Source organism: Sinocyclocheilus anshuiensis, unplaced genomic scaffold (genome assembly GCF_001515605.1).
Source record: "Sinocyclocheilus anshuiensis isolate Anshui unplaced genomic scaffold, SAMN03320099.WGS_v1.1 scaffold506, whole genome shotgun sequence".
In the NCBI taxonomy this organism is placed as follows: Eukaryota; Metazoa; Chordata; class Actinopteri; order Cypriniformes; family Cyprinidae; genus Sinocyclocheilus; species Sinocyclocheilus anshuiensis.
In genome coordinates this window covers 268,257-284,894 of record NW_015544144.1, presented here as the reverse complement: position 1 = coordinate 284,894, position 16,638 = coordinate 268,257, and the positions used below count along the sequence as shown (strand labels likewise).

The 16,638-nt window shown below is 40.9% G+C and overlaps 1 protein-coding gene across 1 annotated transcript in view; it reads left to right on the top strand.

Moving 5' to 3' along the window:
* The window catches only part of LOC107695105 (gamma-aminobutyric acid receptor subunit alpha-3-like), a 197,728-nt gene that overhangs the window by 144,989 nt on the left and 36,101 nt on the right, over window positions 1–16,638 (top strand). The window contains exon 8 of the mRNA XM_016494913.1: window positions 5,605–5,757. Within this exon, the coding sequence (XP_016350399.1) occupies window positions 5,605–5,757 (153 nt within the window). The remainder of the gene's footprint in view (window positions 1–5,604; window positions 5,758–16,638) is intronic.

Sequence of the window (16,638 nt, the reverse complement as noted above, 5' to 3'; positions counted from 1 at the left end):
TTCTTCTTACGATGTAACAAGTACATTGGGTGTTATGGGAAGTGTTCCCGGTTCCGGTTGACCTAATTAATGCAGCCTAACAATCCTTTAACAGATCTGAATTATAGAAAAGTGATCGTGTGTTATGTCTATGCCAGGTTAAAGAGATGGGTCTTTAATCTAGATTTAAACTGACAGAGTGTGTCTGCCTGAGTTTGGGGGCTAAATAGGACAAGGATCTGCTGCCCGCAGTTGATTTTGATATATTAGGTATTATCAAATGGCCAGAGTTTTGAGATTGCAGTGGACGTGAAGGACTATAATGTGATATGAGCTCGCTCAAGCACTGAGGAGCTAAACCATTCAGGGCTTTATAAGTAATTAGCAAGATTTTAAAATGTATATGATGATTAATAGGGAGCCAGTGCAGTGTTGACAGAACCGAGCTAATATGGTGATACTTCCTGGTTCTAGAACTCTAGCTGCTGCATTTGGGATCAGCTGGAGTTTGTTTATTAAAGGTGACATTGGATGAACACAAGTTTCACAAGCTGTCATGTTTCTTAAGGGTATTTCTGAAATGTCTGTAAATTTTTTTGGTTAAAATTTATCAGCAGTTGTGAAAAAAAATACCCTTTTTACCTTGTCAAAACCAGCTCTGTTCACAGTGACCCGTTTTGGTGCATGTCTCTTTAAATGCTAAAGATAGCATAGCTTGTCTGTATGAATGTTAGTATATGTGCTTGTGTTAGTATGTTTATCTGGGGCAGTGCTAACAATAATGTGGAAAGTTTTCTCATTTTGCCGCACGTGCTAGCGTTGGAGTAGCCAATTTACTGTCAAACAGCAAATGGAGAAAATATTACTGATAGCTTTCCCCGCAGCTAAACATACTAGTGCATACACTAACATTCATACAGACATAACATTCATACTGTTTTGTTTTTAACAAATGTTGATATGGTTCACCCTCTTTACCACATGCTAGGTTTCACGTCTTACGTCAATTTAGAGTGCTGATAACAGCAAAATCATCTTTCAGACCTAAGCTATCAAATGAATAACGTTAGCCAACCGTGGACTTTTACTTTCACAAATTCCTATAAAAAAACTAGCTAGTTATGTCAAAACCGGCACCAAATTGAAACAGGTCGCTGGATAACACATTTTAAAACTCAAACAGTTTACAACAAACTAGCTGCATGTTTTCTTTTTTTAGCTTTTCTGAGCTGACAGACACCGCAGAAACCTAACTAAATGCAAAAAAATCTACAAAAGTGAACATTCCATCCGATGTCACCTTTAAGCGCGCAGAGCAACCACCCAATAAAGCATTACAATAATCTAACCTTGAGGTCATAAACACATTAATTAACATTTCTGCATTTGACATTGGCGCATAGGTCATAATTTAGATATATTTTTAAGATGGAAAAAATGCGGCTTTACAAATGCTAGAAACAGAACTTTCAAAGGAAAGGTTGCTATCAAATAGCACACCTAGGTTTCTAACTGATGACGAAGAATTGACAGCGCAGCCATCAAGTGTTCGACATTGTTTAGGATTTTGGTCCGATAATTAACACCTGTTTTTTTGGGGGGGTTTTTTTCCAGAATTTAGCAGTAGGAACTTACTAGTCATCCAATTTTTTTATATCAGTTATGCATTCTATTCGTTTTGAGAATCGGTCTGTTTCGTTGGGCCGTAAGGAAATATAGAGCTGAGTATCATCAGCATAACAGTGAAAGCTCACAAGACAGAGCCTCTATAGTATGATATCTAGGTGAAAGAGTCTCTATATGTTGAGAATTAACTGACTTCTGTGACATGAGGCGGCTAGCAGATGGTCAGTTTAGATAGTCTGTCTGCTTCTTGACCTGGGCCCCAGTTAGTCAAGTACAAACTCTAAGACTATGTGCCATATTTCTAGAGAGAAGTGCGGCACCACCCCTGGATGGGTGAAGACCGTCTCTTTTCAACTGGTCAGGTCTGCCCCAAAAACTTGTCCAATTGTCTATGAAACCTATGTTATTCTGCGGGCACCACTTAGACATCCAGCCATTGAGTGACGATAGACTGCTATGTATCTCGTCACCATGGTAGGCATGGAGGGGACCAGAGCATATTACAGTGTCTGACATCGTACTTGCAAGTTCACACACCTCTTTAATGTTATTTTTAGTGATCTCCGACTGGCAAAGTCAAACATCATTAGTGCCGACGTGAATAACAATCTTACTGAATTTACATTTAGCATTAGCCAGCATTTTTAAATTTGCCGAGATGTCAGGTGTTCTGGCTCCTGGTAAACATTGGAATATGGTGTTTGGTGTCTCTATTTTCACATTCCGTACTATAGAGTCGCCAATAACTAAGGCACCTTCATCATGTTTCTCAGTGGGTGCATCACTGAGTGGGGAGAACCTGTTTAAAGTTTTAATCAGAATGTAAAGGCGGTGTTTTGTCCCGCGACTATGCCGCCTCACAGTCACCCAGTCTCCCTGCTGCGGGGGCTCTGCAACCGGAACCGAACAATGTACGGGACTCGCTAAGCAAGTCGTATTCAAAGCCACATCTAAGGCTTTTACATTCTTACTATCCTCAAATAAAGTTTGGATGTGTGTCTGTAGTTCTGAAAACTTCTCTGTCAGCCTAACTATTTCCCTGCATTTATCACATGTGAATCCCTCGCCGCTGACAGGGAAGGCTACACTAAAACATAATATAATGTAACTAATAAATGGCTGATTTTAGCCATCATCATGATGTAGTTCCTGCATCTGTTGCCTCTTGGGCCTCTCCAATCACAAGCAGGAGATAATTAACATTTTAAGCCCATGAAAGGACTGGGGGCGCTGTTCCATACAATGTATAAAAACAGTAAAAGTGAAAAATAAAAGTCTGATTTTAAGTCAGATAAAACTGATTAAAATTAATGAATATGAGTGTAAAGTACATTCTCATCGAAATAAAAAAAAACTATGAATATAACAAAAATATTTAAATAAAAATAAGAATTGGCAGACTGGCAGTTACAGTGGGAAGTAAAAGTAAGAAGTAATGAATCCTAAATAGACAAAATATTAATTCCAAGACTACTGCTTTCTTCAGTAAAGACAGAATTACTAATGTAGCATTAAAGTTGAGCAGAAAAGATGCCTTACATTTAATAACAGTCAGCTTGCATCCTGATTATATTATATATTATGTTAATAGGGTTAGGATTATTCATAGAACTGTTTATAGGGCTTTTTGTGATTGCAATTAAGATTGTTGTCTAAAAAAATATATAATGTATATAAAGACCTTGTTGCATCAGATGCAGCTTCTGTCATCTTAGTTGTGTAAATACTGCTTAAAAATAGAGTAACAATTCTATTTATGAATATATTTGAGCGGTCAATTTAACACATTCATTTAGTGTTTAATTATATACATTAAAAATATATATATATATTATATATATATGTAATAAATAATCCGTATGCAAAATTCCTTAAGAATTTTCCTTTCTTCTGTTTATTGGGGCATTCCATAGGTGTAATAGTTTTTATACTGTACAAACTGTATTTTCTATCCCCTTACCCTACCCCTAACCCTAAACCTACATTTGTATTTTTAGACTTTCAAAAAACTCTGGTGTTAAAAATCTTTATGAGTTATTAGCTGTTTTCCTCGTGGAGAAAAAAAAACTTTGTCCCCAGAAGGTCAAAAATGACTGGTATTACTATCCTTGTAGGGATATTTGGTCCCCATAATGTAAGGAATACCAGGACCACTACCCCCTCACTATAAAGACATGTTTAAAAATCTGTTTGTATGCCAGATGAGACACCTATTTTACTGTCCCCCCTCAGCTGAAATGGAAAAGACAAATTATCCAGTGTTTGTTTTTAAGGCACCAGAAGCATGTGTTTATTTTTCATTTTGTCATTTTAATTGTCCTCTGCTCTGCCTCCCAGTGCCAGGAGAGAATGCTAACTCAGTTGAAAATTGCTTTTTCCACAGAGATTAGAATTTCAACCTCAGGTCTTGTTAAAGGAATATTTTATACACCTAAAAATTAAAATTCTGTCATCAGAAGAATATACTTTACAGAATGCCAGGGGTTTTCTTTTTTAGAATGAGAACTGATAATGAAAATTGCACATTGCCAAATTTGGTGTGCACCAGTTTTCATGACAGTGAAACCAGAAGGCATTGGTTCTCAAGTGTCTTGTAACTGAACGCAACAACTTTGAATATGTTTGTTTGTTTTTGGCTTTGGTACACAAGCACAATTTCAAAATTCTTAGAATAAATATCCAAACTGATTACAGTCTGCCATTCTTTCAAAACCAGATCTCATGTTTTCATTCCAGTTGGACATGTAATTTTAAAGAATGATTATATGGGAAAAAATAAGATCATTGCAATATGTAATGAAAGCATTTAATATAATCAATTTAATCTTCAATTTAGTACATTTAACAATCAGTTCATTTATAGCAAACAATGCAAAGATGCACATTTCAAATCAGCCTTTTTACTGAATTAAACATGTTACAGTAATGCAAGCTACAGCTGTCACATTAGAAAATAGACTTATATTACCTAACTTACATTATTGACATAATTCCATAATGCCGTGAGGCTTTGTGCTAGAAAATAATTTGCTACAAAAAATATATATATATTCTTATTGTACCATATGATTGAATCTATAATGTAGCTGACCTTTTCAGATGAATGGTAAATTTACAGTAATTTGGTAGTTACTACATTGGTAAGGCCTCTGTTTACAGTATCACATGGTAAAGCATAATGCCTGTGTTTGATACAACAGGTACCTTCCACCTTTTTCCCTCCTTCTGATGCATCTCTGAAGAAGTTGATAGTTGTACAATTATTCATTGTTTCATCCCTCTTGTACTACATCCTTTTCTGTTCACATATTCCAAATGTTCCTTCTCTCTCACTAACTTACACACAGACACTCTGAACCTTGTGGTTATCGTGTGATATAAAATTATTTATATGTAACAAGAATTCATTATATCTGGTTATTCATTTCGGTAGTTGAACATCTCAGCAGTTTCTTCCAGACCGCAATGAGAAGAAATGGAGAGAAAATAGAGACTTTTGCATAAGTCTCCTACTTCTCCTGATCTATAATAGACCAGCCACTGAGTAATACGATTTCCTTTCTTTTGATTTCTGTGTAAAGTCAAAATTTTGAACAAACATTATATGACTTCAGAAGTGCAAATTGGCCATCCCACCTCCGATTTTAAAGACATAATTGCAGCCCTTCAAGCTCTATCAGACCTCCATAGAGAACTAAATGGTAGGGCTTTCAGATCGAGCGATTGTCTGTCACCTCGTTCCCGCTGTTAAGGTTAGAACATCTAATCTGCCCCAACCATGCTGGGAAAACACTTGAATCCTACTCCGTCGTTGGTGCTGTGATATACAAGAACCAATCAATTAAACATCCTCTCCAACACAAGACCCCCACTTCCGATATCTTAGTTGCTCTGCCTACATGATCATGCATAAATAGAATTCTGAATATTTTAGTCTATGTGTTGTCTCATCAAAAATTCATCTCTCTTATGGTCTCTCTCTTCTCTTTTCTTATACAGGAGAATATGTGGTGATGACAACATATTTCCATTTGAAAAGGAAAATTGGATATTTTGTGATCCAGACGTATCTCCCCTGCATAATGACCGTCATTCTGTCTCAGGTCTCCTTCTGGCTGAACCGGGAGTCCGTTCCAGCACGTACCGTCTTCGGTGAGCTTTTCTTCCTTATTGTTTACTAATGCACAGATGTGCTCTGCGAGTAAACCAGCAAATAATCCATCCAACGTAGAGCTGCTGTTTACACTCTGAGACTACATCAAACCTGTGCCTTATATTTGTAGAGATGCTTTTGTTTTTATCTACCATTATGAAACAACAGGAAGCATTCAGTAAACAAGAGCACCAGGGATTATTTGAAAAATTTGTCTTCTCTTTGAAAGTTTACCAGGTACATTTTCTGAGAAGTCCTAAACCTGGATAGTGATGGATTCTGTTTTGAAACAGTGTAATTAACACAGCCACCACCTAAGCACCTAATTAATTACAGATTAGATGGACCTAAACCTGGAGTCAAATGAAGTAAAAAAATGCTGACAAGACAGGAAAGGAAAAGATAACATACTCGGTTACTAACGTAACCTCAGTTCCCTGAGATACGGGAATGAGTAGTGTGTCTGCTAAGACGCTATGGGGAAAACTCCTTTTTCTTCGAATACTGAAGCCTTTCAATAACGCAGTGTAACTGCAGGGCCATTGGTTCATGCAGTGAATTAAAAAACGAACCAATGGCTCGGCAGCGGAGCTGCACGAGCCTATGGTGACGAAGCCCGCTAGAATGGGCGGGGCATCTGGCTATATAAGCGGTACTTCGCCATAGGATCCTCAGGTTACTTCGACTGAAGCGACAACTGAGTCGTGCAGCTACATAGCACAGCCAGCAACGCAGTACTCGTTCCTGTATCTCAGGGAACCGAGGTTACGTTAGTAACCGAGTAAGTTCCCTATCGACACTTCACTTATACTGCGTCTGCTAAGACGCTATGGGGAACCAGTACAATCCTGCCATGCTATGCTAGAGGAACGACTAATACTTGAACTTGCCTTGAGCACCAATGGGGCCCAGAGGGACCAAGTATTTTGCAGGGAAGCCCCGCAGGAGGTGATAGGGCCAAACTCACAGAGGTCGGCCCGGCTCTGAGTAATCGTTCCAAGATAAATTGTACAGCCTCGGTGAAGAAGGCAAACGCCTGAAGCACTGGTTTTGCCATATGGCCAGAGTAAGTCTGTTTAAGCAGAAAGGACCCGAGCCTGTAAGGCCGGGACGTCCAGATTATAAAATCTGGTAAATGTGGACGGCGGGGCCCAGCCGGCAAATTTCTGCAATGGACACACCGCTAGACCAAGCACAGGAAGAGGCAACGCTTCTTGTTGAGTGGGCTCTTACTCCCATGTGGCATTGTAGGCCCAAAGAAGAGTATGCTAGCTTGATAGTGTCAATTATCCATTTGGAAAGTCTCTGCTTCATGACCGGAGACCCTCTGGTACGGCCACCGAAGCATACAAAAAGCTGTTCCAACTGCCTGAACAGGGCAGAACGCTCAATATATATTCTCAATGCCCTGACAGTGGACGAGTGGAGAAGGCGTTCCGTCTCAGTGAGCGTGCAGTCTCTGCGTGGGGGCTGCCCAGACAGGCGACGCACTCACTGTCCTTTTGCATTGTGCAGGATTCCCTGCACGAGCCACACTCACAGCGCGACATTTGCAACAACGTCGCTAGAAATTTTGCTCCTTTAGAACTTACCTATATCACCTATATCACCCTGTAGCCCAAGGGTGATATAGGTGATATAGTGAAGTAGTATATCAAGGGTGATATAGGTGATATATGTAACCCTGTAAAATCCTAGGATGTCCTTCGAAAAAGAGTAGGGGTGTAACCCCGGTATCCTGGCTAAATTTGCCCATTGGCCTCTGACCATCATGGCCTCCTAATCATCCCCATATCTGCTGATTGGCTTCATCACTCTGTCTCCTCTCCACCAATAAGCTGGTGTGTGGTGGGCGTTCTGGCGCAATATGGCTGCCGTCGCATCATCCAGGTGGATGCTGCACACTGGTGGTGGTTGAGGAGATTCCCCCGCTTTCATGTAAAGCGCTTTGAGTACCCAGAAAAGCGCTATATAAATGTAACTAATTATTATTATTATTATTTTATTATTATTACCTCTTAGAAATAAGCTCTTTTAGGCTCACCTGGTGGCGGCAGGGGATCAGCTGGGACCGCTGCTGCTGCGACACTGAAGGCAGCGGAGAAGCGGCAAATCAGCCGAGCAGAGGGTCGCTGGTTCAGCTTGATCCGCTGCAAAGGCGATTCTACGGCGAGAGGCTTCGAGTCTTGTAGATCAGCGAAGAACATCGTCGTCACTGAAGGAGAAGAAATCTGAGGATCCTATGGCGAAGTGCCGCTTATATAACCAGATGCCCCGCCCATTCTGGCGGGCTCTGGCAGTTTTCGTCACCATAGGCTCGTGCAGCTCCGCTGCTGAGCCATTGGTTCAGGACAACACCAGACAAAGAACGTGAAAAACACTGGGTTTTAAATATACAAGATAACACGGGGTGAAACAAGGAACAGGTGAACATGATGTTGCTTTGGAGATTAATGAGGGCAACTATAGAAACAGACCTTGGACTAATAAAACAAGGCAATCATAAGAAGTAAAACCATGAACAGGAACTACATATCAAAATAAGAGTCCTAAGACACAAAATGGGGAAACACGAAACATGAATCATAACAAATATATTTTATTAATGTCTTACTGGTATTAAAAATGTCAGTAAGCACAGTATTCTACTGTTTCTTATGTAGTTAAGACTCAATATTGATTACAGACCACCCACTTAAAAAGAGAATTCAGTATGAAACACCTAAGTGCAGAGCTTTTTAGAAATCTAACATTGTCTAAATTATAGGTCAGTGGTTTTCAATCCTGGTCCTCGGCACCCACAGCACTGCACATTTTTTTATGTCTCTCTTATTAAACAAACCTGATACAGATCATCAAATCATTAGAAGTGAGATCCATGAATTGAACTGATTGTGTCAGAGAAGAGAGACATACAAAATGTTTAGTGCTCTGGGTCCCGAGGACCAGGATTGAAAGCCACTGTTATAAGGTATTATTGTATGTAAAGAAGAAGGTCCCATAAGAAGGTCGGTGAAAAAAAAATCACCCACGATGGCAGCTTAATTGAGAAAAATGCTGGATTTTAAACTTTATTCTACTTTACAAAAAATAAAAAAAGAGCACAATATTTGTATACTATGTATTTTCTTGTGTTCTGACAATTAAAGCTATTAGGTTGACGAGTTGCTGTCTGTAAGTGGTCATTTCTATTAAGATGTCACCTTTGCAAAGCTGCTTATGCAAACCGTGAAAAGCAAGTCATTGTTACAAACACAGTTTTGAGTGCTGTTGTAAACCTGGTTCCTTTTCATATCTTCACTCAACTCTGCGTCAGTAACTGTAATACAATCTCCCAGATGAGATGATTGACTGAAACCCGTATAGAAACATGCCAGTTCATTGTCTGATGGTGCCAACTCCTCTGTCTTGAGGCACCACATCACCTGTGCCGCACCCGTGCCAACAATCCTCAGATTTATCTTCTTAAGGAAACCAGAGGACCGTTTCAGAAAGGAGGTTAAGTGAAAACTCTGAGTATGTTAACTCTGAAATGAGGGAAACTCTGGGTTTTCCGTTTCAGAATGGAGGGTTTGTCAAACCTAAGGAAGCAGGGTAAGTCAAGCCCGTTTCTGAAAGAGAGGTAACTTATACTCAGAGTCAGTTACCATGGTAATTTACTCTGTGAACCTAACCTGGTTTTCTCCGTTATACCCAGAGTTTCTTTTGGTCTCCTCCCCCTTTTTAAAGCACAAACGATGTTTAAATACCTCATTCATTCATTCATTCACGCTGCAAAAATGTTTTTCTTACTTAGTATTTTGGAATCTAAATTAAGTGCATTTTACTTAAAACAAGAAAAATAATCTTAATGCAAATGGAAACAAGATTATTTTTCTTACCCCATTGGCAGATAATTAGCAAAATAAGAAAAATACACTTAAAAGACTAAATACCTGTCATTTTTCTTATGTAGAAAATGCATCTTGGTTTAAGAATCTTTAGATATTTTGACTGGAGTAAGAAAAGCATTTTTTTATTTTTTTTTGCAGTGCAGGTACATTCATTCATTGCATATATTTTCATCATCCGGACACTCTGAACGTGATAAAAACGGCATGTCCTCTTTTACTGAATCCTGTAGATGAGGAGGCTACATTAATTCATAGGGAGTTACATTTACATCCCAGACATACAGAGGATTATTTAGATTTTTTTTGCCATATCCACATGCATATTTATTTGAGTGGTGCCATTTTAAATGGTAGTTTTCTATATAACATCTGGGATGCAGAGCACATTAGTAAGGCCGCTGTATGCAGAGCGGTAAGGAAAGTGTGCCTTGCTCTCACGCTCTTTCTTATGATATTTGTGTAGTTTCTTTGGCACAAACTCATAGAAAATAAAGCTTTATTTAAAAAATTAAAAAATAGAAAATTAAAGCTTACTTTATGGAATGGAAGGATGCCAGATGGAAGGGCAGTTCGAGATATATGCCATCACCACCACCACAGCTGTTAAATTTATTTGGTCATTTTTATTTCCTACAAATACAAAAGCAACAGTTATTCTTTTTCCTGTTGGATTTTAATATTCTTCCATTACTTGGTATTGTGGCCATCTCCTCTTCATCTGTTCTTCATTATTTTGCAAGCCTTCTTGCTGTTGGCTGAGTAGAAGTCAAATGTTAATTTCATTACTCTAATTAAGAAATGCAAGAGTTTGGATGAGAGAACATTTAATTATGAAAGGAGCATTAGACGTTGTGGAAAAAGCTGCTACACTTTGAAATAAACACTGAATGATATTTATTTAATATGTCAAACGTTTGTAAAGTCATGTAGCTGTCATGTGTATGTTCCTTTTTGCCCTTATTTGGTTCTTCCTGTGTCCTGTCCTCATTGGTTATCATTTGTGTCCAGCTGTGTTTCATTAATTAGTTTATTTGATTCCAGGTGTGTCTCGTTCCTCCCTGATTATCCTGTGTTTAAAAGCCCCAGTCCATTCGGTTAATGTTTGTCGGTTCTTGAATGTTATCCTTGTATGTCTTCAGATGTTCTTGGCCTTTTGAGTCATTAAAGACTGGTATTTGAAGCTATCGCCGTGTCTCCTCGTTCTGTGCTCCTTGAGTAAGTGTGACAGAAGAACCGACCATGAATTTAAGCGGCACCTCTTCTACCCGTGTTTGTTTTCCGTTTTTTGAAAAGTCTTTTGTTTTTTCCTGTTTGATCCTCCCCGCTAATATGGAGGAACCAGCTTTTTTTTTTAATCACCGTAGCTCAGGCGAAACCCCAACCCTGTTAATTATGCGCCAGCGTTCGTGCCGCTCGTCCTCGCCAGCTCCCTCGAGGGGGAAACCCTAATGACTCCGTTCCGGCTCAGGATAACATACCATCGCCCCGTGGAGCTCACAGACACCACCAACCTCGACTGAAAGGAGGCAGTCATCCGGTGTCTGGAGAGCCTCCGATCCGGAACCCTTCCGCCGGCCGTTCCCGAGTCAAGTCTGCTGGCCACTCCCGAGTCAAGCCCGCCGGCCGCTCCTATGGCAAGCCCGGAGCCGTGGCCTCCTGAGCTCCCTGCTCCGCCGTGGCCCCCTGAACTGCCTGCTCCGCCATGGGCCGCTCCTATGGCAAGCCCGGAGCCGTGGCATCCTGAGCTCCCTGCTCCGCCGTGGCCCCCTGAACTGCCTGCTCCGCCATGGCCTCCTGACCCACCCTGGAGGTCCCTTGTCTCCGCTCTCTTCCAATCCTGCACCAGCCTCCAGGGCGCCCACCCCCTCTCCCCAATAGTACTGTTACGGTGCAGGATGCGCCGTCTGGGAAGGGGGTGATCTGTCACGTGTATGTTCCTGTTTGCCCTTATTTGGTTCTTCACGTGTCCTGTTCTCATTGGTTATCATTTGTGTCCAGCTGTGTTTCATTAATTAGTTTATTTGATTCCAGGTGTGTCTCGTTCCTCCCTGATTATCCTGTGTTTAAAAGCCCCAGTCCATTCAGTCAGTGTTTGTCAGTTCAGACGTTCCTGGCCTTTTGAGTCATTAAAGACTGTTATTTGAAGATATCACTGTGTCTCCTCGTTCTGTGCTCCTTGAGTAAGTGTGACTGTAGCCTACACTCATGAACATTTTATGCTTAAAGCTTTCTGATTGAATTGTTTTTATACGTCATTTAGCTGCTTTTTTTTTTTATTTTTATTTTTTTATTTGCCTGTGGGATACCATGAATTTGTTAGTTCAATAACTTACTGTTCTGTCAGTTTTTACCTTTTGATATTATAACCGTGATTAAGAATTAAAGTGACTTATTGACTTGGGGAATATGCAGACGTCTTTTTGTCGGGTGCTGTTGCCATGATGAATCATAATTTCCGAGCTCCATTGATCATGGCTTTTTATAGTTGTGGCGCACACGCTAAACTTAGTCAACCTACTCCGTTGATTAAATTAACACAATTCAGCTTTTCTGAACCTGAAAACTCAAAAGTTTCCCATCTCAGGGTAAGTCAACTCAGAGTTCAAGTTTCAACTTCGAGTTGGTTGAACCTCCTTATTGAAACAGGCCCCAGTTCATAAGAGCCTGTGCTTATGTTTGTATTTGTGTGATTTTTTTTTTTGTATTTGGCAACCAACAGAGGGCAGAACAGAGGAGCACACAACGCCAACACACATTGCAGTATACAAGACTAAATAATGCTATGTTCACACTGCGAGCCTTGGTGCTCAATTCAGATATTTGCTCAGATCCAATTTTTTTTTTGTATGGCTGCTCACATTGTATAGCCAGTTGAGCTCGTGCCATGGCGGATTTGCCATTTACACGGCGGAATTTGCAAGAGCAAAGACCGAACTCGTCTCCAGAGATGAAACGGAGCTGCTCGTGCGCGTGTGTTACAATAGTTTTTAAAGACACTTTTTTTTTTTTTTTTTTTTGTCCAACTGTTAAGAATTAGGATACATGTTATTGTTTAAGTGTAGTGTAACTGAAATATTGTGCATAAAATATCTTTATTTCATAAAAATAAAGTATATATGTTCACAGTGTTCTCAAAGTCCCAAGTCCTGCAGTTATTTTGAAATTAGGGTTAGAGTTTTTAGGTTTTTGAGTATGATATCAGCTGTCTTGCTTCCTTAAGCTATCATGGAAGATTCCCAAAATTGCCATTAGGGTGCTCTAAAACACGGCAATTGATATTCTATATAGAATTTACTATATGAACATGAATGTACTTGCTTTGTACATTATGTACATAATTTGTATCACCTGACAGCTGTCCCCTTGGCGTGACCCGTGTCTGAAGCATACATTCAAAACTACAACACGTTGGCCGGCGACAGCCTATGACGTCACTACCGGTGCGACCACAGTATAAAGGGGTGCATGGAGAACACGTCATCTGATTCTTCGTCCGAAGCATGGCGAGGATTCTAGAGGACGCAGTGTCTTGTTCCCCTCTCAGGGAAGCATGGTTACATATGTAACCTGAGACGTTCCCTTTCGAGGGAACATCGAACTGCGTCCTCTAGTGGTCGCTATGGGGAACGGTATACCCACGCTACCATGCTGAGGGGAGTGCATGCCAAGCACAAAGGCGAGCACTAAGTACCAGCTCTACCAAAACTTAAGGGAGTTGCCGCTGGGACGGTTCGACGGCTGTAAGTGACATTATCCCCTTCGGCCAAAGGCTTGAGCTGCATACCCCAGAAACTTACCTGTTAGGGGCCGGACCTCCTGGCCCCAGGGTAGAGCTCAAAAGCTTGGAATCAGAAGAAGAGATTCCTTTAAGGGGATTCAACCAAGCGCCTAGGACAGTAACTAGGTCTTGGCCTGTCACCCAGGGGCTACCGCTTGCTCTGCATGAGCTCGCAGAAGGAACTGTCTCAACAGACCCTTGATAGCAACACCCTGTTCAAGTCGGTATCACTGGGGATATATAGGTAGAGTGGGGCCCAAGGTGAAACCGGTGCCTGACCGTCTCAAAGAAAGGGCACAAAGCCGCAGCACGTAACCCCTACCATACAGGATTTTAGGAAGAACACAAAATGCTTGATGTGCGTCCTTACCACAGCATGGATTTTAGAAAGTGCACAGAGACTTGGCGTGCGCACTTACCATAACATGGATTTTAGTTAGGGATATTGTTATTAAGGGGTCATAGAGGCTGTTTACTAGACAGGCCTAGAGACCCTACGTGATCGTGGCACTTTGAGGGAGCAGTCCATAGCATACACAGAGCGCACATAGATGGAAATGACGCATCCCATAGAACAATCCGTCATATGAGGGGTCACCAACTCATCATCATGTTCACAAGCCTGGCCTGGCTAGCAGTAACTTACCTAGCTGAAGGAGCATAGCACCCAGCTCTCAGCTGAGAGGGGGAGACAGATGCTCGACCTACAGCATGCTTGTAGATAATCCTGAAGGGTAAGCGTACTGCAAGCTTAACCATAAACACATTGTATCAGGGAGGCAGAGGAAGGGGCCTAGTAGCCTGATGTTGCTGGTTCAAGGAGCTCTGGGAAACGGAGAATTCAGCCCTCAAAGTGAGAGGAGAACTCAGAACCCTCAGAGAGGGGTAGCGTGCTCCTAGGTGACCCTTCTGGAATGAGGGGAGCACTGCTAAAGCCCACCACGAGAACAGCCCAGGGGGAGTGGCTTTTAAGAAGGGCCCGACCCCTTCCAAAGGTTATGCAGTGGAACCCATGGAGCGGGGAATTCAACTCCTCTGGAGGGGAGGGAACTCGGATGCTCGGAAGGGAGCAGCATGCTCATAGATGACCCTCTAAACGTCTTTCTAGTGCTCGCCATGACAAAGGAAGAAAAGATCGTTCTTACCACCGGAATGCACGCTTCAAACAAAAGAGTCACTTGAAGATGAAGAATCGGATGACGTGTTCTCCCGGCACCCCTTTATACTGTGGTCACACCGGTAGTGACATCATAGGCAATCGCCGGCCGATGTGTTGTAGTTTTGAATGTATGCTTCAGACATGGGTCACACCAAGGCGTTTCCCCATAGCGACCCCTAGAGGATGCAGTTCAATGTTCCCTCGAAAGGGAACTAGAATTATTACAAATAAAACCAAAGCAAAGGACAACAGTAACACACTCAATAAGATTTGGAAAAGAGCTACAGAAAATACTAAAGGTAAAAACTAAAAAAGAACACTAGATAAATAATTGAAGCAAGCACTAAAAGAGAACAAAAACAACAATAGCAAGGATACACAGATTCCATAAGACTAAAACACAACTGGAAAATGTAGCACAGCAAAGTGTGTACAAAACAAACCAGCTAAGACAATGAGGCAAGAGAACACAATAAATAGAGAGGAAAAGCATACAAGGAACAGGTGAGAATAGTTAAACAAGGACTAGACAACGACTAAACGAGGGGGTGTGGTATAGGGAAACAAGGAGGCAGGACAAGGGGAGCACATAGCCAACATAACCAAGACAAACCTTGTGCTCACTAGTGATGCAAAGTCCGATTCATTTCTGAGAACCAGTTCTTTTCGGACAGATCGGCTCATTGAACCGGTTCAAAAACCGATTCATCAGTTCCTGACGTCGTCAAGCAATAACGTCTCTACTCATTTATTTTCTACCAACTCAGTGCCATGTTTTATCAATGATTCAAATAAGAAAAAAATTCTAATAAGTCATTTGTGTCAACACATATTGAAACATTCAAAAAATAAAGTTATTTGCGTGAAAGCATATTGCTGATTATTGCCATATAATTCATTTAAGTTAATGGTGTTTGTGGTAATGGTGTTTGTGGTGACTAATTCGCGGTTAATTCGCGGAAACTTTATGTCAGATACGACTGACTGGCCAATATTGACTAGCCTACAACTTGGATAAGATTCCTAAAAGTTTCACACCTTTCACACCAGACATTGATGCACAAACGCAGATATGTTCTACATGTCTACAGTATAAAGAATGAGTAAACCAGTCTTATAAACTCCTAGATTTTGCTTAAGCAACTTTAAATATAATATGCATGCACAATAAACTATAGTAAAATTGATTTACATTATTCGACAGAAAGGTTTTTGCATGTTTTAATAAAATGTAAATTAATAACATAATTTTCATAAATAGTCATAATAAGCATATTTCCAGTATGCTCCTCAGTCTTGCCCAGTATCGTCAACTCACTCATCAGAATCTTCGGTAATCCTCGGCAAACTTCGCCACGGCTCATTCGGTTTTTGTTGAGTCCTCGGTTATCCTCGGAAAACTTCGACAGTTGGTTGAACTGGCTCATTCGGTTCATTTTGAGTTGGACGTGCTACTTCGGCTGTGCATCCTGCATCATCAACCCGGAACTAAAGTTCGATTCAGTTCGATTTGTGAAACGGCTCGACCGGTTACTTCCTGAGAACCGGCTCAAAGGAACGATTCGTTCAAGAACCGAATATCTCACACACAGAACAAACATTGAGACATTAAATAAACAAGGACAAAACAAACAGAGCTGCAAGGGCAGAGCCCTGACAATTCTCACCTGACATCTAGTTTTCTTCCTCATCTTTCTTTTGGAAGTCCCCCAATGTTTCTACACCTATAGTAAAGTTAGTATTTCCCTTCAGTAAATATTGAATAATGCCGCTTATGTTCTTGTACTGCCACCATGCTTTAGTCATTGTTGTCTTTTATCTTGTGCTAACTCCATACTTTTCAGTAGGGATGCACCGATACCGATACTGGTATCGGTATCGGGCCCGATACTGGTCTCCTGTACTCGTACTCGTTAAAATGCCCCGATACCAAACGCCGATACCACACAGCATGTGATAAGCGCCATATTCAAACAAAGAAACACCAACAACAGAACAACAGACAGCAGAAAGGAGTTAAGGATGTCTACTACGAAGTATATGTATGCAA